The 18,649-nt window shown below is 37.6% G+C and overlaps 4 protein-coding genes across 4 annotated transcripts; all 4 read right to left on the bottom strand.

Moving 5' to 3' along the window:
• Positions 1-170: 170 nt before the first annotated feature.
• LOC136781434 (uncharacterized) lies at positions 171-1,116 on the bottom strand. The gene is made up of 3 exons (XM_066740345.1): positions 904-1,116; positions 539-742; positions 171-389 (listed from the first exon to the last, which is right to left on the bottom strand). Exons 1-3 carry the CDS (start codon positions 1,114-1,116, stop codon positions 171-173), a joined length of 636 nt encoding a protein of 211 aa, XP_066596442.1.
• Positions 1,117-3,733: 2,617 nt separating this feature from the next.
• On the bottom strand, positions 3,734-8,038 carry LOC136781280 (uncharacterized). The gene is made up of 2 exons (XM_066740131.1): positions 7,516-8,038; positions 3,734-4,386 (listed from the first exon to the last, which is right to left on the bottom strand). The coding sequence occupies exons 1-2, from the start codon at positions 7,817-7,819 to the stop codon at positions 4,046-4,048; spliced, it is 645 nt and encodes a 214-aa protein (XP_066596228.1). The 5' UTR covers positions 7,820-8,038; the 3' UTR covers positions 3,734-4,045.
• Positions 8,039-11,370: 3,332 nt separating this feature from the next.
• Positions 11,371-12,970, bottom strand: LOC136781433 (uncharacterized). Its single transcript, XM_066740344.1, has 6 exons — positions 12,938-12,970; positions 12,841-12,846; positions 12,658-12,796; positions 12,452-12,583; positions 11,980-12,186; positions 11,371-11,827 (listed from the first exon to the last, which is right to left on the bottom strand). Exons 1-6 carry the CDS (start codon positions 12,968-12,970, stop codon positions 11,469-11,471), a joined length of 876 nt encoding a protein of 291 aa, XP_066596441.1. The 3' UTR covers positions 11,371-11,468.
• Positions 12,971-15,531: 2,561 nt separating this feature from the next.
• LOC136781346 (uncharacterized) lies at positions 15,532-17,719 on the bottom strand. The gene is made up of 4 exons (XM_066740198.1): positions 17,594-17,719; positions 16,108-16,346; positions 15,939-16,030; positions 15,532-15,855 (listed from the first exon to the last, which is right to left on the bottom strand). The coding sequence occupies exons 2-4, from the start codon at positions 16,304-16,306 to the stop codon at positions 15,625-15,627; spliced, it is 522 nt and encodes a 173-aa protein (XP_066596295.1). The 5' UTR covers positions 16,307-16,346; positions 17,594-17,719; the 3' UTR covers positions 15,532-15,624.
• Positions 17,720-18,649: the final 930 nt, after the last annotated feature.

Raw genomic sequence — 18,649 nt, 5'->3', positions numbered from 1 at the left:
ATATACATATCAGTAAAAAGGACACATTGTTCATTTGCACCTACTTTTGTCAATTTACAATATTTAAATCTCTACAGATTTTTTAATTCTATACACCACATAAAGTTAACCCTTTAAATTTACGTATTGTGCTAACTCGTTTCAGCAGCCAAAGCCTTTCGAACGTTCGTTCAGTGTCTCGTTAAGACTTTTGAAGCTCTTTCTCGACTGGAGGTGCGACTACTTTTCGCAAAAGGTCGAACCGTTTCATCGATCTGAGCATTCTCAGGTATCCTGGTGGACTCGTCATAATTTTCCTCTTCCTTACCAATGTCCTCGTTTAAGAAATAATAATTCTCAGCTTCCTCGCACGGTATCGAGTCTTCGGTTCGCGTACAGACAAAGGTAGCCTATAAAAATGATCATAATTGAAAAAGAAATAATTATTTTTCAACATTGTTCCCTCAAAACCATCAACGAACAACTCTCGATTCTTATAAACACACCCCACTGCCCTACAAAAGTTAAAAAGGGTTCAAATAAATCTTACGCCTTTTACCTGATTGAAAACAGTTTCCATTGGGCAAATAAAGCTCCACCTTAATGCTCCTCTGGTTTGCGGCATGCAGACGTGAAATACTTGACATTCATTCTCAACGTCCGCGTAATAACCGTAGATTCTATTGGCGCATGAAAACGTGTCAACGATGTTTTCTCTGATACTGGTTGCATTATCCGGTAATTCTAGACCACCGAATCGTCTCTGTCACAAAGTTTTAACGTGGTTAAAAAAGGTTTGAGAATATCTTTGAAAATTCGCAATACATAAAAACAAAAGGTCTTGGAATAATAATAATAATAATAGATAAGCAAAAATAGAAATAATATAATCTGTACACAAATATATGTATTAGCAATACTAACCTTAAATACAGGAAGTGGCCTTTTCGATCTTGGATATTGCTGAGGTGGTTGAGGTAACTGGGTCTGTCGAGAGAGCTGAGATCTCGGATGAATTCGTCGCGTTGAGTCGTCCTCCTCCTCCTCCTCGGTGAATCGAGAGTGTTGAGGAAGGGCAGAAAGGACCGTTAGAAAACCAAAGAGCAGCAAGAGGACAAATTTATCCCTTCGCGTCATGTTTTCACGTTTCCGGGGATGGACGATTCCGGAACGACTCTGGCTCTTCTATCCAGCGAGCAGTTTATTAGCTTTCGGCTACCGAGAGATCCTGAGAAGACTGATGAAACTCTTCGTAGAAGGGTGTTATATAGCAAGTACGCCTAAGGATCTTGAATATTGTATGAATGGTGAATTCTTGGTAGGCAGAATTAGTAAGTTCATCACGTCTGGTCTGCCAATGACCATACCAGACATCCACATTATCCTCGAAGGTCCCCATGCAAATTCCAGACTTCATCTTCTATCATTCGAGATATCCTAAATATTAACAAAGATATCTGGAAATTCGATCGGTTCGATAACACCACGAATCTTCTCGAGCATCTCTACTGGATATTTCCAATTGTTCCAAAGAAAGATCATCTTTGTAATTTCCTGAAATTTTTACTACCAAGCTGAATTGGTATGCCATCTGATAACGAGAGTTCCGTTTCTTCTTCAAAAGAACAAAAGTCGAATTATTTTCGTTGAAGGATACGAGTCTGAAATATTTAATAAAGAGATCGGAAGCTCGTGATATTAGATAAAGTTCCATTATTATCCTGATGATTCATTCGTCTACTGCAACGTCCTTCCATCTCGAAACCAAAAATTTTTTCTCCAGGAATCGGGTGCGCTGAATTGCCTATGAGTCTTCCGAAGGTCGGATGTAAATGCAATGAGATGAAAATATCGTCGTGATGCAAAGAATTTCTCAAAGGTTAAAAGTGTCATGGGAGAATATTCTAGATCCAGAAGATTTTCTTGAATTCAAGTTTTGATCTTGAAGAGGTTATGTTCTTTGGAGAAATATTTCACGAAAATTTACTATTTTATATTTGGATCTTTATTGACACACAGTCAGCTATTTCAAGCAAATGCATACAAATTAATTGATAGATGGAGAGGATATAGAACAAATAACAGGGAATCTTTTCACCTTGAATGAAAATTGTAAGGGGTGAAAAACGATTGGCAAACGCAGTTTAATTTCTTGGCGAACGTCCAATGAGACTGCTTAAAAAAAAAAAATTCGAAATTATCCATCGAAAGTCGAGGGCACCTCATCTTCTGGATCGGGATGTGAATACTTAAAACCAGCCACGGGGCTTTGCTATTGCGAAACACTGCTTGGTCATTGACCATGAGAGTGGTAGGGAAAAAAAGAAGCTGAAGAAACAAAACATTCTGACAGCAAGACATACACAGAACACGCGTCGATAATGATCCGCTTTGTGATTGGCCGATCGCCGCCCTCAGGCTGTCGAGCACTTTGAACATCGATGAAACGTTCGCGAAAGCTTTCATATTCATCAGCGTGAAAATTTTCTCGCGTGCTACTGCGTCCTCTCGATTACCAACGCGACGCTTGATATTAATTCATCGGACACTTCATTCAAAAGTCATCCTTGCTTATGAATGGAAATCTGCTCTTCGTGACTCGAAAGTGGTTAAAGTGATAAAAGTGAAAAGTCTTTAAGGATGTAATTGAATTTTGTTTAAATAGATTCTTAATTGCGTTTTGTTTCCAAGTACTTTGGAAGAGGAAGGCTACTGTGATTTTGAAAAAGAAGCAAGGTTTGGTGGATGATGTAAGTTTGAAAATTTGGATGGTCAGGAATTCTTCTCCGGTAACACAGTTTTGATCCCTTTCAGTGAATTACAGTTTTTCGTCTAAAACTCGAATTCTTCTTGCGACTGGAGGAAGGTGAACAGCCTGAAAGTATCGTTGCTCCTTAAGGATTCAACCCACATTTTGCGCCTTCGAGTGGAATACAAAGAAATTTCGTATTTGCCGCCCCTCGGTGGAAGAAGGTCGTATATGGGTGAACAGCTTGTAAAATTGGATTTTTCTCTTGGTTCATTACAAAGGAATCTATTATCTACTGCTTGAAATATTTTGTACTTTGCTACGTTTCAGAGGTATTTGCTAGGAGCCCAAGTACTCGTAATCAAAGTTTTATTGTACAAAAACTAAATAAAGTACATTTTTCCTATTAAAATAATGAATAAAATATGATAATTTACTTTAATTAAATAAAAGGAGCGGCATTTAGAAATACAAACGTTTGATGGTAAACTGAGGAGTAGTTTTAAATTCTATTAAACGTACGAGTGCTAAATTAACCTGACTCTAGATGAACGATTACGCATAGTTACTTTGGTCTATAGCCGAAGTGCATAGGTTTAACACTGTCCTTGGTGAAAATAAATGGTTTTCTTTTAAATATACATTTATATATATATATATATATATATATATATATATATATATATATATATAGCAGATATGTATTATAAACAGGGAATCGTGTAGAAAATAAGTTAAACGAATAAATAATATTTCTCAAAGATAGAAAATACGTGTAATTTGTATTTCGTAAAGAAAATATTAATAAATATGTCGTAGCATAGCTTGGTATATGCATTTGTTTAACAATTGTCCATTGGACATACTTTTCCAATTTTCATCCGCGATGATTTGATCATCACTCCCTACATGACCTCAAGAATCTCTTGGCGCATGATTGTATTTGAGCATTTTTAGAAATCTAAATACACGTTCGCAGTTTCTGTAATTACAATATCGAGGCAACAAATAAATAAGACGTCGTTCGTAACTAGTAGTATTACATATTTTTCGACAATACAAACAGAAATAAATAAGTTATATCGATATGTGTCAGTGACGACAATAAATAATTATGTATAATAAATAGTTGCTTCGCTCTAATTATGCCCGTTTAAGCGTAACGCAAAAAAGTAATGCAATGACAAGGTTGACTGGTCCTGAGCAATTTTGGGCAATCGTATTTCAATGAAAGGCTTTCCTTTGTGATGATTCACATAGCTACATCCATATGAAAATTAAAATGCTGTTTCCAATTGATGGAAGGTAGATTTAAATTCATTCGCGTGGTGCATAGGAACTGTATGCAATGTCATCGGGTTGCTGGACGTCCGATGATCTACCCCAGTGATGATCATCTTCATGGTCGTAGTGATGCTGGTGCTGGGCGTGCTCGTAGTACACTACTTTGGATGGTGGGGGCGATTTCTTCAAATCGATCCAGAATCTTGCAACGTTAATGGCCAAGTTCAATAGAGCGATCATGAAGAATTTAACTTGCAGATGAGTGGAGATCAATTGGAGGAACAGGCTCAACTTGGCCTTCATCAACATAGCTACGGCGAACAACTTGTGAAGACCCCTCTTCTTGTACTTCTTCTTCTTACCACGAGCCTCACCTGTAAATCAAAGATTTCATAAATATAAAATATTTTACTCAATTTTAACTTGCAATATAAAATCCAACATTATAGATTCTTATGGCGTGTGATTTCCTATACTGTACCCCACTTACATGTTTTATTGTTTGAGATAAATCTCTTCTTCCGCTATTATATTATTAAAGACTATACGCATTATAAAATTTATTACTTTCATATTGCTGTAAGAATCTACACAAACATTTTAAATGACTTTTTTCTAGAGGAAAATTTTATGCTTTATAGTTTATAAGTCTTTTATACGTTTTTATGCGAATGCACTTTTAACAGCTGTGCGCAATAACGGGCAAGCTCTTTATTTATCCAACACCTTTGTGTATCGCAATTTTAACAGCCAGCAAGGTGCGTTTTGCTGAAATTTTGATAATAAACGTCATAAATTGGACAATTAAATTCTTGAATATGCAATAAGGTTTTCTCGTTTTTTTACATAAAATAAAACATGAAATATTTTATCGGTGTCCTACTGTTTGCCGGTGTTATCAACGGTAAGTCAATTAAGCTTTCAAATTTGAAAGGCTGGCAATAAATAAAATTCCTAATAAAAGGCGCAGTGTTAAAAGAAAAGTGACATACATCTTTGACAAGGTAGCTTAAGGTGTTGGGTAACGGTTTGGAATACATTTATTGAGTCTGTCCGACCACGTGGGTTTAAACGACTCTTCCCCTCTGCATTAAAATCATTTTACCACGTCAAGTCTCACGTGCGACTTTCGCAGCTCGCTTCCAAACGCCAAGTATCCAGCTACAAGCGTGATAATTATCCGTCTGCCTTGGTGTATCCAGGTTGTAGGTGCTAGCGAATACTTTGTACTTCATTGTACGTTCTTCTTTACAGTTTGTTAATTATAAAAAATTACCAAGGCCTCCAGCAGTATAAACAATAAAAATAATAGTAGGATTCGAGAGATTTTTAAGCTTCCAAGAAAAACAAAGTTCCTCGTTTAGAATTAAGGAGTTTAACAGAGGCCATTCATTGTAACAGGCTCGAAACAAATATGAAGAAAATACTTTATGATTATGCACGTTTGAAGTAACGATTAAGAAAAATTGTTGCAAAGTAACCCAAAAACCCCATTACGCGGTGCAATTACTTTAAACGCATGCACAAGAGCAGCTTTAATCGTGGCATTATACCTAAAAAAAGCTGTAACTTCTTATATCATTGTACCATGGGATAGCATTTATTTTTTTTTCAGGTTATAAATTGAAGTCCAATTGGACGCAAGGTTAATATTCGGTGCAGAAATTTGTAAATTTCTCCAACACCATGAGAAGACGGCTCTTGACGAATGAAAGAAAATCATTGCATAATTAAACGAAAAAATCATCCACGAGTTTAATATCTGATCGAATATTATAATCAATCGCTTCCGGAAGCTTATCGGGGGCAAAGCTAACAATTTATGACCCAAAATCTAGGCATTTCTGTGTCACGATGGATCAGCCAGGGGACGAAAGGGGTATCGAAAAATTTGATTGGGAAATAAAAGGGAGAATCCAACTGTGATTTCGACTCGTTCCATAGGTCAATCTCCAATTTGCCTAAAATTTACGTAAGGCACCCGGAGCGATTGGAAACCTTACACGAATCTACAAGAAGAGGAATAATGCCACTTATCGCAGATTGCAGTGCGATCGATCCTGACGCAAATCGAGGCAGAGTTCGGGTTGCTTCTGCGACCGAAGGGAACGTAGGAGGAAAAGAACGGGCAACCTTTCTTAGTTTCATCCGAGTAGCGATTACATTAGGCCGGATGTCTCATTCATGAGATTCGCTCACGGCAAACGAAACTATCATGTAACATGACAATCGTCCTCTAATTTCTAGTTTCTCGTCGTACCGTTTGTTCTGCTTTAGTCGATCACGCATCTTCTCAGTACCACATCGTTAATTGCCGCTCGATCAGAGTCATTTTCGATCTCTGTTCGTGCGCGAAAATCGGTCATCATCGATCGTCCCTCCGTTGACACGATTCACGCGATTTTTTTAAGAGTCAAAATTTTAGTGACATTTTTTCTCCTTTTCTAGAATTTCATATACCGCGAGAGAAATCTATTCGGGGTGGAACGAGTTATACTTTTTTTAATGGTCCACACGTTGAAGCGTGAATATTTTTCTGCTTCACTCGGGGGGATCACCATGGATGGGCGCTGCATCATTTGGACGTTGATGCCTGATAAGGCAAACGGGTTTAAGGTCGGTAAAAGTTAACCGACTTTTTAACGGTGCCCCGTCCAAATGGGTGCCCCGAAAGAGAGTAGCCAACAACGCCAGGTATTATAATTCGTTTCACGCGCCGCCAATGATCCAATCGGGAACTCGAATCTCACAATTCACTTGTCGTATTTTACAATTCCTTCGGCGATCCTGTATAATACTATTATTTGCTAGGATCAGGAACATTTGCCTAAATCTTGTTCCAGCGAATTTTCCGTAAAGAATTATGCAATATAATAAAGTTTGACAATTTTATTTTTATCAGGATATGTTTCAGTAGGACACCGATGTATTAGTGGTTCTTTTTACAGGCAAGGTTCTCTGGGGTTAAAAGAATGACTGTAGGGACATACATTTATCTCACTCTTGATGAACAAACAGTGTAGCCTACGAGGAATTCAAGATAGAAAATTTGTGTCAAAAAAGAAAAGACACGTAGCTTTTCTAAGAAGTAACAGGGTTAACGCTAATCAACGGATATTTCTAGGATAATCGTCAAAACACGATCCACCTCTTTGTCGAATCGCCGATATCGCGAGAAGCCGGCTTCTCGGTAAAACTGGCTTTTCTGCCACCGACGATACTCGCGATCCCTAAACGCGATAGAAAAGCTTTGAGAAAAGCACGTGTAAAACAATATGAAAAATTCGTGAGAGTATTTCGAAGGTTTCCACGCGTTAGCGTTAAAAATGGGGAAAAGATGAAAGAGATAGGGATTAAGAGACAGTCTTAGACCGTATTTCGACACTATTAAGAAGAGGGTAAGGTAGTAAAAGTACATAGCGTATAACGTTAGCATCCCGTGAGACGAAAGTTTGAAGATTCCACCACACGATGTTCGTGATTTGGAAAGGTTGTTGTCTCACCTAAAGCACGGTTCTCACGCTCATCCTCGGGCTCTTCCACGGTCTCATCCCGCAAGACTTGAGCGACAGCCTCGCCAGCTTCCTCGAGGACCACACTTATGGGCATCTCCGTCTTCTTGCCGGTCACCTTTTCCTCAAGATCATCGATGCTCCTCGCCAGTTTCTTTCTCAAACAGCTACCGGCGTTGTTGGCGAATAAACAATCCATCAGACTGGTCTCATCCTCGGCTACTTCCGCCGAAACACCCTGTAGCAACAGTCCTACTGCCAGGATTGGTAAAACTGTTCCAAGTATCCTTCTCATTTTTTTCTTCGGTTTTTTCTGCCAATCAATTAGCAACACTAACGCGCGAACCACTACACTGCGGGCTTTCCTCTAATTCAGCTACTCTTCCTCGACGATCTGGCTTTTTATATGTTTGGACCAAGTGCCAAGTGTCGCGGGCCACGAGTGCTCGTGGAACGTGCGTAGCTGCGTGTATATGAGAGAACCCCTTCCGCCGCACTTCCGCCAATGGGGGGCCGTTCCCTCGTTCCTCGAGCAAGTCCATTCGCGTCCTCTCCCCTCTTCTTCCACTTTTCGTCGTCCTGCTCGATCGTGTATATGGGAACGAGCGAGTCACGAGCCACGGCTGAACGGCTTGTCGCGAGCCGAGTCTTCTCCGTTGCTTCCCTGGGTGTCCACGAGGTGGTGGGTCCACCGAATCCGAATTCAGAGCTCGAGCGAGTCACCATTTGCTTCGCGCTGGACCCTCGTGCCTCCTGTCGTCTCAACTGCACCCATACAACGATACATCCTGCACGCTTATACAGGTTTCTTTGCGCCATCTCTTCCCAGCAATTGGCAATCTTCCACTTGCACGACCCCTCCATCCAGCTACTACGATCGAGCGGTAACTGAGTCACTTTTAGTCATCTCGTAATTGGCATAATACTTTCTTGTACTCCCCCCCCCCCCCCCCCCCCCTGCGGGAGAAAGTGTTTTTATATAGGCCACCAAAGTGGCCCACCATTGTCGTTTATCCGATAGAGTATTAAAGTGTAGTTGAAGAATTTTAATAAGCCTCTCATAGTCCGATGATGACTTTTTTCCCGTAATCATTCAACAGAAATAGCCACGAGAAGCGCGAAAAAAGTGAAATTCGAATCCGGCTCGTAAATTTCTCGACTAATGCTAAAATCATGCAGAAAGGATCGAGCTTTGGCAGGTGGGTGATACGTGCATCGCAGAACTATACTTGCACGACTAAATCGAGGATCGTGGGACGGTCACAAAAAATCCACTTGAACTACAAAACGATGCTAATACAACCCCGTTTCGAGAGTGTTTTTGCGAGTATCTCTGTGATTTTAGAGTCACCGGGAGGTCATAGCCAAGTTGTCCCTACTTTCCAAACAAAACCAGTCGTAAATCTAAGGTTTTCGACTACGAAAGGTTTACTCGCGCGGATTTTGCGTAACCGATTACATTTATTCTCTCTTTATTGTACGTATAGAGCGTACGTCGTAAGGTGGATTTCTTTCTTCCCCGAGTGCTCGTGCCTTTTTAAAAGCCCATTTTTTTTTTTTTTCCAAAGATTCTCTTCTCTCGTGGTAGCGAGGAGCACAACGTAGAAACATCTTTCAATAACTGTGGCATTACACGCAGTGTTATTTACAATTTTACGACGATTTACTGCCAATTAACTTCATAGGTGAAATGCGTTTGTTTTCCACCGCAGGTGGCCAATGGATGAATCTTTACTCATATTTTCGTCTTTTAAACTTATCGCAAGTGGTAAGTTCTTAGATAATGCCGACTAATTTTATCAGACTTTTTATCGTGATAAAGCGGAGAACGATCTTGAAGTGGACGATTATTATCTCTTCTACCATTCTACTACAATTTTATTACGGAGCCTTTAATTATGCTTATTGGCTATTATATCTTTTTACTCTTCTCATTTGAAATAAACGGGAAAACCGTGACAAGTTTTGACAGTTGGATTTTACGAGTATCGAAGCTACTGAATAACTATGAAAATGTGGAACGTACAACATTTTTGCTGTATCTTAATAAAAGGGCAACGTTTAGAAAAATTATAAGAAAATCTGATATTTTCCTAATATGCTTAATTAATTTTGCATCGAATGATAATTTATTAAATTAGGCTAAACGAGATTCAAAATTAACAAGTTTTCTCATACATTTAAGAGATATAATTGCGTAAAGCTTTCACAATTGTTTAGCATATGCTAATTATTTGAATTTTTGACTCTAATGCTGAAGATAAGCTATAGCTTTTTATCATACTGATCTTTATTGTACCGTTTCTCCGAGCAAACTAGATTTTTGGCATTCGACTTTCGTCCACGTAACGACACAGCAGTTAGAAGTTGGATGCCGAAGAAAAAACCGACCCGATTCCCAGCGGATGCCCCCAACATTTGCGTTATGTATTCGTCAGGATCAGAATTAGGCTCGATAACGTTCCCAGGCGGCAAGATAAATCTCATCGGAAATATATACCAGTATTAATTCTAATCTCCAATAATACCAAGTGTAACTGTTAAAACGAACGGCACATAGGTAAGATTTAAAATGGATTACGAAACGCAGTTCGCTCTTGAAAAAATCAGAAAACTATTAAAAGATTAGTTGCATGGCTAACTAGTCGAATCTTTATTAGTGATTTAAACATTCATGCATACGAGAAAAGTCAATTGAAATATTTTCACTTTACATTTTTATCCACAAAATTTTGCATTGTTACAATATAAATAGTCCTTGAACGTTCTAAGGAACTAACGGTGATTTTTTTTACCATGGTCAATTCTTTCTTTTGTTTTTCTCCATGGTCTTCGTTAAGATGATCGATATGCCGTTTATGGATATTTCCCGAATCGTTTTCTCGAAGCTTATAATTTAATGATGCAGTTTTTTCAAAGCACGATGCCTCCATCTGCTCATCAGTTTGCTCGATATAAATTATCCTATAAACGACTGTTCCTGCACGATTTTGATGTAAAAAAATTACAGCGACTTTCCATAGTGATTTTGCCGCAATTACTCAATTCTCCATGGAGAAGACAAATTTTCTTATGCATTAATATTCATTTAATTCGCCAAATGACAATGGTACGAGGTACCAGAATCAGTTGCACGTATATCTGTGACTCGACGTCTACTGCATGACATTGCTGCATTGATCTGAAAATTGCACGCATTATCATTAAAAATTTAACAAACGCGTCACGAATGTTTAAAAACATTCTTATAACATGAAAATTTTACACTGTCAAGAAATAAAAAGACCTTGAACTTTCTAAGGAAATAACGGGGTTTTCTTTCAGAATAGCAATCTCCTTTGTTTTTCTTATTGGTCTTGATAATATGATCGATGCAACGTTTATGGATGTTTCTCGAATCGTTTTCTCGAATCTTGTAATAAGATAATAATCTTCTTTTCTTCAATCACAGTGCCTTTTCTCCATTCAAATGCACTCGATACAAGTGACCTTGAAAAAACTCCATCTCAAACTTGTAATTTTCCGATTTTTCTTGACATTTCATTTCATTTGCATGTTTACACTCTTCGTCGCTTTTGGTGAACCGAGCCCTTTGGTTTTTTTTGTTGCAATCATCGTTCACCAACGAACAGTGGTTGACTCTCCACGTATAGATTTAATTTTGTTGCGATTGGTTCGGAGTATCTCCACTCCGAGGATATTCCAACGAAATAAGAATTCAACGAAAGATTTTCGTACACACATATAAAATTATAGTTTATTTGCAACAGTTTGAAATTTAAGTTTACACTTAAGGAAGACTAAACATTAAACTAACCTAAATGCTAGAATTTTCATACTACGTTCTATTGATGATTATTTTGCAATATATATCAATATAATAAAGAGAATATTTGTCCAACCCTGTAAGTCCTAAGAATACCTAATCTTGATTCTTTCATTCTTTATTTGAGGAACCAAAGAAAAGAGTATCCTTTAAGTTCGTGCTCCTCCGAGACCTTAGAATTAGAAACAAAGGTTACATTAGGCTGATGGCCAAATTCATTGGACAAATATTCGACGTGGGTGTCGAGTCCATTTTCGTTCTGCGATCGATAAGATCCGTCTTTCCTTCCATCGCGATAGCCGTCCTCCTGATGCTCGTGAGTGCTGATAGTGTAATTGAACTGATAACGAAGGTTATTGGCCGTTTTCCCCCGAGCTTCCTCGGCGAGCAGTGCTTTTCCCGAACGGTCGTTATCTTCTTTCGACAATTTCTCATTGTTTGCTTTCCGACCAAGCTCTTCCTTCCTCTTCGGCGTTTCTAAAATTTAGATAATTCTTTTCTGATATTTATATCTTCTCATTGTGTTCTATCAAATTATTTCAAGTTTTTAATTTCATTGGGTAAGTTTTAGTGATTACGTAACGATTGATTATAATTTACTGTGAAATAAATTATGTTATATTTTTTACCAATCTTCGTTTTCTCTGTCACAAGGTTCTTCGTTTCCTTGAATACTGGCTGCATCTTGATCTGCTCGAGTGGAGGTTTCGGAATCTCCTTGGGCTTCTCCATTTCTTTGGCGAGAAGCTTACAGCTAGCACAGGTCTTAGCCACAGCTTCCACCAGCTTCTGCGCCTTTTCTGGATTGTCCTTGAAGATCTCTTGCGCATCCTTCACTTATAGATATAATTAAGATTGCAAGTTGATAAGCGTATCATTATTGTAACATTTTTATGCCAAATGCATAATAAGTACTTGTTGTGTAATTTTAATCATGGCTCAACGATACATGTGTATATTGTTCATCCAAAGGTTATCAAACCTTTCTAAGAAGTTATTAATTCTTTGTAATGTCTTTTAGAAAAATACCAAAGGGATATACTAATCATATATATATATATGTATATTGGGATTAATATCCATACAAGATTTTCAACTCACAGCTGGTGATCCTTCGATTTCTCATTTTTGTTATAATAAAATCGCCTTCTTTGCTAGTAGCATAGCCTGTTTCGTGATATATACCGTCAGCAGTAATGAATCCATATTCCCCAGTTATAATCCCTTCGACATCTGTCGTTCGAAAAATTCAAGAAATTTAATTATTTAAGCAGTAAATTGTAACAATTGTATCAAGGCATGCTAACCTTTCTTCTCGAATCTGTGCTGAAAGTCAGCAATGTTGAAGGAAAATTCGTAGGGTCTGTTGTCGCCTGTTTCGGTAGGTTTGGCGAAGCTGCTCGATGAGAAACACCAGAAAATATATAGTACATTTATGGTGGACCACTGAAATACAAGAATTAATTATGATACATACAATTCGATAAAACGTCAGACTAAAAATATGACAGTTTAAATGATTAGAAAAATACAGTTGATGGAAATAAAATTAAAAAATGCAATTAAATAAAAGTGTGTTTTTTTTACCCTTCTTAAGGTCTTTTCGCTGCAGAAGGACATCCTGGAAAGGCGAGGTGGTGGCTTCGAGTTCGGGCGACAGAATGAAGAAAGATCCTCGTGGTGAGCAATGATGTAACGAGAAAATGCAATGTTCGCTTCTCAGGATAATCGAACGAAGGAAGAGGCAATGGATAAAAAAGGGGGAATTACTTTCACGTGTTTATATGCATCGACTGTGAATAATTACACAATGGCAAACTCTGCTCATAAATATCCAGGATCAAAATAATTGTGCATGCCCGAGGGCTTGGCAAGATAAGGACACTCGCGTATCATTTATAATTAACGATGTGCATTTGAGGAACTCGTCACAATTGATTCGAACAATCAAAATTTGCTTCATTTAAAAAATTATCCAGGACTATTTTCCTCAGGATCCATCCGATCCTGCAACCACGCCTGATTTTGGTGAAAATTATTTATACAGAAATTAGAGGGAAATGAAGAAAATTACATGACAGCCTTCGAAGCTGATATTTTTCTCGTCACGTTTTTGCTATAGCATTCGACCGAAACAACCAGTTGTCTCGACCCAATGGACGGTCGATCGAACGTCCATTTATTTATCAGAGTCAAACGTATAGCGTCGCTTTTCTTACGTTGCGCGATGTAAGAGTGCAATCACTGCAGGGCTAAATGCATCAAGAAGCCGCGACTGTCACACGGAACCTCAACTACCGCGGAGAAAGGTCAGAGAGGAGATATTTGAAAATTATTTACGTATCGGTATTACGATCTCAGTATGAAAATTACAGTCCCATTTGTAATTTACATGTAGAGGACTGGTAGAATTATTACCGAGCTGCTTTAACAATGAATAAATGTGTGGAGTAAAAAATGTTAATTTATTCAACAAAAATTTGTCGATCAACATGCAGTGTCTGAAAGAACTCGTACAATTTTCTGTGATTTGTATTGTTTCGGTAGTGCGAGACTCGAATGACAATTTACGAAAGAAACGTTAGCTTTTGGAGGAACGTGGGATGGAACAGGTTTAGCCAGACGAAGAAAGTTTTCTCGCTGGCTTAATTAATTAGGAGAATTTTTAACATTGGGATATTATTGGAAGTGTGGAATGCCAAAACGAAGCTTCTCATTCGACATGCGTAAACGTGCCAGAAACCCACCTTCCGTTCCAGTCTTTGGTATGCCAACGCGACGAACGCTGTATCGGTGGCCTGCAATACAAATTGCGTTTCTAAACTACGAAATGCAAGCTGTACAATGGCCCGATACAATTAGCTTTCAGAGCTCTATTCGGTATGCCTCGATGCCCCAGTCGCATTCACAATTCAACGTTTAAGAATCTGGATCGAGGCAGGACTGCTTTGTATAAAATCCGATTAATTTTATCATTATAAGATTTTCTCTAAAATTAAATCTGACCAACATTTCGATCATAAAGTATTATACTGGCTTATTTCAAGTTCGATATGACTAACGGTTCGATCTCGCAGTCTTCGAAGATTTCTATTTCAGGGCCTAAGGATTTTTCACGCTTGCTCAAAATATTCTGGCCTGTGGAATGTAGAGTCTATATCATTTCGAGATACAACCATGACCTTAATATCAAAATTTCGAGTTTGTGCCCCCACCAAGGTGATTTCGTTATTAGATACACTCCTCCGGATGCATGGATACATTTGACTGTATTACAGCTTTATATGGACACTCGTCGTTGAAGAGGCAGCGCGAAGCTATTACTCGATTGAACAAGTGTACGAGTGACGAGTTATCGATAAAACTGAAGATGTTTCAGACCAATATTGAAACTGGTACTTGAATTCCGAGGAAAAATCGAGGATGAGAGATTAGACCGAAGTGTGTTTGCAAATACCTCGTTGAAAGGTTGATAAAAACATTGGATGCTTCAATTGTACTTTTAACATAACGAGAAGAAGGTTGTTGAATCGATGTAAAACTACGAGGACTCTGCGGATGTCGTTATAATTTATTACAAAGAGGTGGTATTAGGCTAATAGCGAGACGGTTTCGATTTCGATGTTAGTGTGGTATATATATATATATATATATATATATATATATAACGAGAGAGAAATGGAGAAACCAAGACGCGCAGGGCTTTTCGTTCACTTCGAATCTGGACCAAAATGCCGTTATGAGAGGGCTAAGTGGGACACGCGACTTGATCGACCTGCTCGGAACAAGGAGTACGGCGTGTGCTGTGCTCAAATATTAGGGATGACGTTGACAGGAAGCACGCAATGCTCGTTTCTCTGGAAAATCCACCGTAACATTTCTCTTAATTTCATTCTTCATTCGTCGTGCAAAAACCTCAGCATTCACGTACGTACGATATAAATATACATCGGTGAACGATTAACTTAGGAACAAGTGCAGTGTATATATATATATATATATATAAATGTATATTGCTGTATACTTTGGTTGGATAGATTATATCATTACGTAAATCGAGATAATTCCAGTGTGTCGTTTGGTACACTCGAAACGAGTGTATATAATAAATTAACGAGGCTATATAATAATAAAGATAACAAGATCAGGAAAAATATATTTACAAATAGCAATCCCCTCCTTGCTCTCTATCATTTATAAATAAAGTTTTAAATACTTTTGACTAAAAATAAATAATTAAAGCAATAAATATTCTTTTTTGGTTTAAGTCTTCGTTATTTGAAACTGTTGATCCAGCCTTGGTCGTGATCCTCGTTTACGTGATATGATGGCGGTGGTGTCTCGTAATAGTGATCATGGTGATGGGGTTGTACCATAACTATTTCTGACATTTCGTAGCTCTTCAAGGCATTAAAAATGATCATAATCAGCGCCATTTTTGCAACTACGATGCTCCTGATCAGCTGTACTTTGATATGTGCTATGGCACCAGGTAAGGAAAGTAGCTGAAGAAGATGATTAATCAGGATACAGTAAATTTACTTTAATTATGCAACAATTAAGTCAAGGTACTATTTCAGCTACAAACCTGCATCCCTAACGGTATCATCATCAGGAAAGTCCCAATTCTTTGCAAAATAGTTGGCCTCTTATCGTCATCCCTGCCCTCTACCTCGTTTTCTAAAAATAAACCAAGAGGATAAATTTAACGTTAAAGGAAATTTTTAATGCGTGTATTATACTCGATTTTGAAATACCTCGAAAGAAATCTCGCATTTTTACGTTGACCCATATCGCGTCGTCTCCCAATGATAATTTCACTCCTGGGATTATTTCGAAGCAGCGAATTTTCTTCAGTTGCGTGCTGGTCTCGTTCGTTATTCCGCCATGGGCCAGGATCTCCGTGGCCATAAGCAAGCAAGTCACGTTGAACAAAATTATACTTCCGGTTCTCATGTCTTCCGATCGAGCATACACTGGCCCCAGCTTCCTCGAGCTGTCAAATAAATTATCATTTGATCAAATTTTCAAAATACGCCATGCACCTTCTTCACTCTTCGTAATGATTGTATCATTAACGATGGATTAATTTTTTTTTTTAATTGTATCAAGTGTAATCGAGGATATAGAGTCTTTTCACTATTACTAAACACAGTTACATAATTGCAACGAAGTAGGTCTTGCGCCTATCTGGGAATAATTAGGCAGAATTTCTTTGTGAATGCGGCAAATGATTTTAATCTTACTTAATCATTTTAGTTTGGATGTTTACTGTGTATTTATTCGTCCAATAAAAGTCCTTTTAATGAGTCGAGTTGTTGATGGCTCTATTTAAAATTGAGTTATTTAACCACCTTTAACACTTATATTGTGGTAATTACAGTAATCTCATAGTTTTCAGCAATTGCAGCTAGCACGTGAAGTTGTGCAGAGTCTGCAGGCAATAAGCAATAATTTATTACGTAAAAAATTGACTCCTTGTAATAATTAACACTCCAATACTTATCTAATGAATTACGCCTGTCTACTGTGCTTACATAAGCTTACATATTAAAATGGCTGAGTGATTCGAAGGGTGTAAAGGAATCAAAATGAATCGCTCAAAAGCGAATATTGGATTACAATTAAATTGAAAATCGTGTGAAATTTAGTGATATATTTTTTTGTCATTGAAACTATTTCAGCAGAAGAGCTATTAAGTTTGAATGGAACGGAAATATGCTGAGTCTTGCTAAAGTATCGCTGACCATATGGTGTACTAGTATATTTTCCGACATTTGCTAATCACCGTAACAAATGAAAACTCCATGAAACTTCATTTTTCGTGTTTTTTCTCCTGATAAAACGTTAGATCCAAATTCACTCAATAATCCGTATCAGCATTTGTCAACGTCACTAAATAGTTTCTTTTTCCAACTTCTGGACCATTTATGCAGTATCCACATAGTTGTAGAAATGCAATTTCTGTGTGATTCACACTCTTAACTAACCAAAGAACGTATAATTTCCAAAAAATGCAAATAATTCCCAATATTTCTAAAAAAACCCTCCATTGCATGGAAAGTTTGGCAAATAAAATTTTAATAATTGTTGAATTAAAAAATTGTTCAAGTGCGACAATTTAGAATCCCTGAAAGAGTGCTGTATAGAGGGGAATTGAAGTAATGGAATAAAATTAGGTTAAAATGAGAGAAAAGTGGGAAAAATTGGTCGAAGAAAAGTGATTAACCAAGTGTAACTTACCAGGATAAATTGGCAAACGACTTTGGATAGTTTCACACTGCATTAGAACGAAATGAAGCTGACGTTTTTCTTGATTCACGATGCACCAGAACGGAGTATTTAACGAACACGTCGTTCTCGGGTTTGACCAGAGAGTCGACTGCTTCCTGATCTGCGAAGCGAGAAGTAGTTTTTCTTTTTGTTCTTAGTCCAAACATCCCACTAAGCCAGTAAACTGGGTCTGCCACGCCACTGAAGCGCAATCCTCCTTGTGCAGAGCTATGCTTGCTGAGAGTTAATAGTAGCGAAACGGCCTTGAACCATGAAAATCCTGATTCCGAATGATTTTCAAAGTCGTTCAACTGCGAATCACTAAATAGTATGAATGATTGGAATAATTAAAGCGTAGCTACTTCCCTTGTGTCTAGACATGTTATTTTTTCCCTTTTATTCACAATATTACTTCACAAATATCGTACAATCTTATACAACAGTACGCTACGATGATCTCGTTAATTAATTATTGCTATTGCTATGAGGTATGTGGTTATTTCTTACACACACATTTATATACAATCAATCATTTTGGCTGAGACTTTTGGTTCAAGGCATATTTTACGCTTCGAGACTAATCACAATATTTAAGGTGTACACACTTATTCAGATACGTATATAGGTATACACACGCAACTAAATTAATATCCAATGCTTGACTTTTGTGTTTTTCTTCCTCGAGGATTTTATCTCAAGTTTTCTGCACGTTTCAATTTTAAGATTTGCTTTTCGTTATATAAATAATAATTCCACATGATTCTAGGATTAACGTTCATCCATCGTCTTAAGTGCTAATTACGATTACAAATTAATTAGTTTAAACGTTTGATAAAATTTGTATAAATAAAAAATAAATTAGTTAATATCTTTTAAACAATTTACAGTTACAATCTAATGATATGTCAAATTGAATGGATCAAAAATTGTTTCACTTGACCCATTAAAAGTTTGATGCTTTCAGGTGTAAAATAATAAGTATTATACGTTATCAACTACGTAGACTTTGGTTTATATGTGTTATTT

This window comes from Prorops nasuta, unplaced genomic scaffold, assembly GCF_024137725.1.
Source record: "Prorops nasuta isolate Cenicafe-Biocafe unplaced genomic scaffold, Cenicafe_Pnas_1.2 PNAS00022, whole genome shotgun sequence".
Classification (NCBI taxonomy): Eukaryota; Metazoa; Arthropoda; class Insecta; order Hymenoptera; family Bethylidae; genus Prorops; species Prorops nasuta.
The sequence above is the reverse complement of the archived record's forward strand: the minus strand, read 5'-3'. Positions and strand labels throughout refer to the sequence as shown.